The 7,257-nt window shown below is 47.2% G+C and overlaps 1 protein-coding gene across 1 annotated transcript in view; it reads left to right on the top strand.

Annotated features, from left to right (window-relative positions):
* The first annotated feature begins 409 nt into the window (after window positions 1-409).
* Window positions 410-7,257, top strand: part of CD82 (CD82 molecule) — a 21,001-nt gene continuing 14,153 nt past the window's right edge. The window contains exons 1-2 of the mRNA XM_009581868.1: window positions 410-494; window positions 6,060-6,132. Coding sequence (XP_009580163.1) covers window positions 432-494; window positions 6,060-6,132 — 136 coding nt within the window. The 5' untranslated portion in view covers window positions 410-431. The remainder of the gene's footprint in view (window positions 495-6,059; window positions 6,133-7,257) is intronic.

The following is a 7,257-nucleotide window of genomic DNA, read 5'->3' as shown; positions in this document are numbered from 1 at the left end:
TCCTTCCAATCCAAACTATTCTATGATTCAGATAAGTGCATCCCTTTTCTCCACCAGGAGCGGTAGCTGGAGTTGGTGTTTTGGTTGATGCTGTTAATGCAAAGTCTGTATAAATAGTGATGGAATTGTAGTGTGTTTGTGATTAAATCCCTTCTGTAACTGTTGATAGCCCTCCGTCACTCTCCAGGAGATCTTGGCAGCGGTGGCTGTTTGTATTTGTAGTGACGGTGGTGTCCTGTTTTGCTGCCCTGAAAAAGCAACTTGGGTAGTCTATGGAGCACATGCTTTCTGGGCATCTGCTCTGAGACCCACCAGATGATCCAGAGCTCTGCACAGGGCAAGGGTGTTGGTCTGAAACTGGCTGCAGGACCTGTCACTAACATAACTGGTTGTCTGTCTGCTTTCCCCTCAGGTCCCGTAAGTGAAAGAAGATGGGGTCAGGCTGCCTAAAAGTCACCAAGTACTTCCTCTTCCTCTTCAATCTCCTGTTTCTTGTAAGTATGGTGGGCAGTATCTGCAGAGTAGAAAGGAAGGCCTGGACTAAAATTAGCTGGAAAGGTGTTTTTTCTGGATGTTGGCCCAGTGTGTTCATTAAAGAAAGTGGCCAGAGTTTTGGAAGGAGGGAGGGAATCCCTGAAGCTAAGGGACATCAGAGCTGCTGTTCGGCTCCCAGGTATGTCGAGCAGCTCTGCTCCTAGTACCCACCTGCTGTCTCCAATGCACGCAGCTCCCTTCCTGCGGTGGGAAGGGAAAACAGGAGTTATGGGTTCTTTCTGGAGGGAGAGTAGTTGTAACTACTTTCTCTGCCACATCTGGAGCAGCAGCTAAGCTGTCCCTGAGCAGCAAAGCTACAAAACCTGCCAAGGAATGGCAGTGCCCTCCTAAATAGGTCAGGCAAGCTTCAAAGAACAACTCTAATTTTGTTTGAGTCCCAATGGCTGGTTTTGATTTTTAACAAGATGAATTAGTCCAAGTCCCCTATTTGAAATGGCGTTGGGATGTGAGGGAGACCGGGGCAGGCTTGCCTGGGAAAATGAGGCAGCCCACTGGATGCAGTTATTCTCAAGTGTGAGGCTCAGCAAAAGATGAGCTCCTTTTGGATCAGAGTGGGTCTGGGAGGGCTGCACGTGTTCTTGCATGCATCCTTCTGTGAAGCTTAGATATTGTGTGTCATGTGGATGGTGATGGTACTGTTGGTGCTGCCCTCCTGCAGTGGGATGGTGTAGTGGGGAAGCATAAGATTTCAGCTTTCCACATATCAGCAAGAAGATAGCCTGCCTGATATTGCTACCCTTTGTGCAGCGTGTAAGGGGAAGGAAGGGCCAGGCAGGGAGGGAAATGGAGCACGATAAGGTGAGCACTGCTTTCTGGTCTCTGTCCCTGCACACAGCTTCACTCTTGCTTCCTGCATGGCTGGGCTGTGCTGCTGGCGCAGGGGCTTGAACTTGAGGCACATCTGGATCTGGTTTCCCTTGGCTTATTCTGCTGGCTCCTTCCTCTCTGCGTTTTGCTTCCATCCTAAGAGTAGTTAGCTCTGGTCTAAGGGCTGAAAGTCAGGGGTGCTCAGAGCATCCATGGGGAAGACTCTTGGGAGGAAGAGGAGAGGAGAGGTTTTTCAAGTGCCACTAGATCTTTCAGTATGAGTTGGTCCACTTTAAGGTTAGGAAAAATCCAGCTGAGTCCAGGCCTGTCCTCCTAGAGCAGGACTCCTCTGAAGACATATTAGCATCCAGGCTATCTCCTCTCTTGAAGAGGTGGTACTTTTTAAGCAGCATATAACTTAACCAGTCTACCCTGGGAAGCAGAACTGCATTTGTTAAGGCCGTGTTTGAGTCTTGCTGAAGCCCAGTACCTGGCCCTGTCTAGTCTTCCTTTATCTCTGAGCCTAGGCCCAAGTTCACTAGCTAACCTCTGTATAGAGAAAGTTTCCTTCAAGGAAGCCAGCTTAGCATGGGAGGAAAGGGGAAAGATGACAGCCTGAGATACTATGGTGCCTTACAACACTGTCGCTGTTTTTGCTGGATGCTATCAATGGTCATTGTGGTATCTCTATTCCACATTGCTCTCCTCTCCCCTCTCTGCTGAGCCAGGCATGGTTGTGGGCAGCCTGCGGGGATAGCTGCGGTGTCAGGAGGCAGAGTTGAACTGCTTCGTCGGGCTGACCCATGTCTGTGCTGAAAAGCATTTTCCTATATTTTGCAAGACTGGGAGGATGGCAAGCGCTGAATCCCTCTGTGGGTCTTGGGGAGGCTTGAGCACTCCTGCCTGGGTTGCATGTGATGGGAAGCTGTTTTGTCCTGTGCACACCCTACTCCTCTGGTGTAGCAGCCAGCCCCTCTCCCTCGTGGGGAAAGCTGATCTGATGCACTGAGCTGGAGAGTAACTGTTTTAAGGTGGGGCGTGAGGAGGTCTGCGCTGACCAAAGCGAGAAGCTGCTTTAATAAGCTCTTTGCTAAGCCTGCCATGCAACACGGGCACTGTCTTCCCCTCAGGCTGCTTTGTGCCAGTGAGGTCTCTGAAGCCGCTGTGTTTTGGTGGGGAGCTTGATACTTGTCTGAAGTGAAGGTTTTGAGCATGCTTCTGTCTTGACTGATGGCAGGCTTTTTGCGTGTGCCAGATGTTGAGGGAGGCGGTATCCATTACTCTCTCGCTGTCATAGGAAGTAGTTGACATGAGAAGCTTTTTCCATTATGGTTGTTCAAGGTCTGAATGGGGGGGGGGATTCTTGAGTTTATATGATGTGGTAGATGAATATTAATCTAGCAGAGAAATTGTTTCTGTTGAATTGCTGTGAGCTCCCGGCACGGACAAGTTTTGAATACCTCATGCTAGTTTCCCAGAGCTGCTGAGTTTTGTTGAGGAGACTGCTTGCACAAATGTGAACCTTAATGCTGGTGAGGGAGCTTTGTGTCTGCTCTGGACCTTGAGCTGAGTCTCTGTCATGGCACCCTGTGTAGGCCAGCCCTTGCTATTGAAGTGTGTTCTCCAGCCTTGCTTGGAGCTGATGAATTAAGCCTTTAGAGACATGCTAGTGACTCTTTTAGAAGTTAGTCAGTCATTGAAATAGCACCTCTCGACAGCTTGAGGTCTATGAGAAGGTCCCTTGCTATAGCTGAAGTAGTTCAGGGACTTGGTGGTATTTTGCAGTCTTGGAGCCTTACTTCAGGGAAGGGTTTGACCTGCTTTGGTTAAAGGGAAGAAGGTTATTTGGAATGCTTGCCTACTTGCTACAAAAGATACCAAAAACATAAGCTTGGAGTATAAGCTTAGTTTCTCTAATCAAAACTTAACACATCTCTACCTTGGGTAGCAGACATGGGCCACAGCAGATGCTTGTCCTTAAAGGGAAACAGTTCTGTGAGACAAGTTCAACAGTCTCTGGAAACTACTTGTTTAGAATATAGAACTGTCTGTCCTACTTCTAACCCTTCTGTAAATGGAGCAGAAGGCTACTCTCTAAAACAAAGCCTGGAGTTTGAGAGCCTTTCTGTTGGCCTTTGTGCCAGGCTCAACATTACCTCGCACAATCTGAGTGTGAAGGAAGGCAATGCTGGCGGAGGACAGCTGGGGACCCCCAGCTGCTCTTTCCAGAAAGGTAGAAAAGCTCCATCACAGCTTAGTTCCTCCATGCCCCTCTTCACTGGGCTCTGCTGTGGGAAACTGCTGGCCCTGCCTTGAGGGAGCTGTATCCTTCTGGCTTGGGTGTGGAAGGGGATCTTGCTGAAATCAGGGGTGAAATCTCTACCCCCAGGATGGATGGGAGATGTCTGTCCCCCACTTCAGGAGTTTAAACCAGTGGAGCAGAGGAATTACTGTATGGAAGGCAGATGTGATTTCTTCTATGGAAGGTCTGAAGCCAAGCTGGTGGCAGAAGCAACCTGACTATGCTATGCAAACTCCTGGCGATGCTGAGCAGAGATACTATCCTGCTGGGAGGTAAATACACTGTTGTTAATAGGACAGTGTTTTCTCCCTGTGGTTTTTCTCCCTGCCTTCCCCTTTTAGTGTTTTCCACAGCAGCTCCTGGCAAATGCACAAGTTGTGGACTAGAGCAAAGATCAGACTGAAAACAGGCCTTGGATGGTCTGAGCACCTCATAACAAATAACTTCCAAGGAACTCAGCTCAGCAGCTGTTCTGTGTTTTGTCAGTAACAGCAAAACTTAGGTGACATTTCAGGGTCAGCAAGCCAAGAGAGTTGTCACATACAGCCTGGTTTGCATCTTTGTTAAGACAAATATTTTATTAAGACTATAGTTTAAATGTGAGACTGCCTCGAAACTGTAAATTCAGCAGTTCTTGGCAATACCAAGTTTGAGAGGAATTTTTTAGGCGCCACAGCTGTTGCATGTTCAAGGGGCCTTTCTAGTTTGATCAGCAGATTGAATGCTGTGGTGCAGCATGTTGGGACATAAGGCAAGGGGGAATTCCTGTTACTGCCATCTTGTCTTTTTATCTTTTTTTTCTTTTTTTCTGGGATACAACAGCTATATGCTTTCTGCAGCTGAGTCAGTCTTCATCCATCTTCATAGATGGGAACTTGCTTGGTGACTTTCTAATCCTGTCCCCAGAGCTAACTACATGTTGTGCCCCCTGCCAAGCTAGGAAAGCTTCCAAGCAGCTTATTTCAGACTGTTGCTTTATCTTTGCTCAGAAAAGCTTCTTTGTATGAGGAGCTGAAGCATAGTGTAAACTTTCAAAATGTGGAGCCAATGCCTGTCCATACAACCCTTTCTGCCAGCGTGCTTCAGGTGGTGGTTTGGCATTTCCCTTGTCTCCCAAATATCAGAACATTCTCTAACGAAGCACAGAATTGCAATCTCTCTTCAGCCCTGTTGGTTTATTTAGTATTTCTCTTTATCCTATCTTGAAATCCTGCTAGTGTAAGAACTGCTCCTTGCAGTTCATGTCCTCTGGAAGCATCTCACTTGTACTACTCGTCCTTCCCTGGTTTCTTCAGTCTGTTTTAGATCTTTGCACAACAAGTGGTTTCCAGCCTTTGCCACTTCTAGTTGGCTGAACAAGTTTCAGCTTCTTATCAAACCTGAAGACTTACAGGCTTCTCAGCATAATTACTTTATTATGGGTATAATGGTGCTCTCATCCCTGGGATCATCTACATGCAAACACCTCACAGTGTAGTATAAAACGTGGTGATACCTGGAAGCTAAAACAGAGCATGCTTTTTTTTCCTCTTCCCCTTCCCTTTCAAAATGAGATAGGAAAAACCGTATGTCTCTTGCCTTCTCAATTCAATGTCTGGATTCAGCTGAGTCCTCACAGGGATGTATTGCTCTGCTAATCCCTGCCCTAGATAAGACTGTGTGGTGAGTGAGGCAGAGGCCGTGGCTGATGTTTCGTAACACTTGAGTCTCTGTTGGTGGTAAGATGTGTTGGCTTGAGGGACTGGGGTATTCTGGCATAAAGTAGTGGCCAAGCCTAAGCTTGGCTTTGGAAGGGGCAAAGCACTTCACTCAAGGGAACCTGCATGCAGAGTGAATGCTGCTGGTTTTTTTGCTTTTGTGGGTTGAAGCCATAATATTATAACAGAGCCTGACAAGCCAAAGATTTCCTTCCTGGGAAGGTTCCAGCTGCCAGATATCTCATCCTTTGGCAGCTGGCTCCCAGCCTGGTCCCATAGGGTCAGGGATTTCTCTATTAAAAAAATCTTCAAAATCGTATGCTAGATGTGTTTGTCCTTCCTCTGTTCTTCACAGAAGCAGTGCACTTACCTCTTGCTTCTGACAACAAGGTTCTAGCAGCAGGATGTCTCTTCCTCAGACTGTTTTGATCAGTCCTCCTATACAACATCATGTACTACTAAAATACCGTGTGAAGGACTGCCAAGCAGAACCCAGGGCTCCTGTGCAGTTGGCTGAGGTGCTTTTCCTGGAGTCATGCTAATCCTGTTTACTCTGGGAGGAGTACCGTGGGGGAGGTGGGTGGGAACAGCAAAAGAATGGTTGTTTTTACTCTGGAAGTATGGAGAATGGTGACTGCTGCTTCTTATTTGTCTAAACTAATAAGCCAGCTATATGTGTTTTGTTCTTACTCTTTCAGATTCTGGGCGCTGTGATCCTGGGTTTTGGAATATGGATTCTGGCTGACAAAACCAGTTTCATTGCGGTTCTACGTAAGACCATGTTTCTTCATCTTCTTTCTCCTGAATTGACTCTAGTCCGGGGCTGTGCTTGACCATGATGTAGTACATACTTTTATGCACAGTCTGTGTCCTGAGCAGGCTCCTGAATTGACTCTAGTCCGGGGCTGTGTTTGACCATGATGTAGTACATACTCTTATGCACAGTCTGTGTCCTGAGCAGTAACATGGTGTATAGCAAGATGGGACTATATTGGGGACAGGGTGAAAGGGAGCAACCCTGGAGACAAGCATTCCTCCTAGTCTTGTGGATTGCAGCACCAGGGTCAGACTGAGTGAGACCTCTTTACCCAACAATCCAACTACTTAATCTTAAACATAGGGACTAGTATTTCATCCTATTTTCACTGCATGCTCTGTGTTTCCACAACAGCTTCCTTACTACCATTGTGTCCAAAGGCTCCCACTGCCTTAATGTAGTTTGGTATGTGAGTCTCCTATGCTCCTGCTGCTTTCTGTAATGATCTATTTGAATTTGACTGTTCTAAATGCCAAAGAAAGAAAGTACCTGGTTTTAATGATGCTTCATGTACGTTGAAAGTAGCCAGTATGTTTGTTCCTAAGCAGCAGAAGATGTAGATCTGAGGGGGGCTGGAAGGTGTGGGTCTGTGAAATTTTTAGTGCTCTGACTTCTAAAACATACTCAATTATACACACTTCACAAGACTTAGCCCGGCCATCAGAGGTGTTCTGTGTTGCTGCATGTGCAAGGGGCTAACTTCCTTCCCCTTTAAGTCAGCCAAGAGCATCGACTTGAGTCTTGACAGAGGGTTTGGTTTCTGCAACAACCAAAAAACTGAGCTGGCTTAGCAGAGCCTGGGCTTCTCAGGGCTGTAAGTGGACTCTCACCAAATGAGTAGCTCAGCTCCATCTTTCACAAGCTCTGCTTCCTTTCTGCTTTTTCCTAGAGGGGGCTTCAAACAACTTTTCTGCTTGGCAGGTCTGGTTACCCATTGCCACTACCTCCAGAATTGCTGACTCTGGCACCAGTGTCAGATGCTGCAGGAGGGCTGCCCACACACTGCTTGCAGCCCCAGGGAATGAACAGCAATGGCATTCATAGCCCTGTTCCCAACTACACTGGTCTTGCAAAGGGCT

Source organism: Fulmarus glacialis, unplaced genomic scaffold (genome assembly GCF_000690835.1).
Source record: "Fulmarus glacialis isolate BGI_N327 unplaced genomic scaffold, ASM69083v1 scaffold2657, whole genome shotgun sequence".
Lineage (NCBI taxonomy): Eukaryota > Metazoa > Chordata > Aves > Procellariiformes > Procellariidae > Fulmarus > Fulmarus glacialis.
The sequence above is the reverse complement of the archived record's forward strand: the minus strand, read 5'-3'. Positions and strand labels throughout refer to the sequence as shown.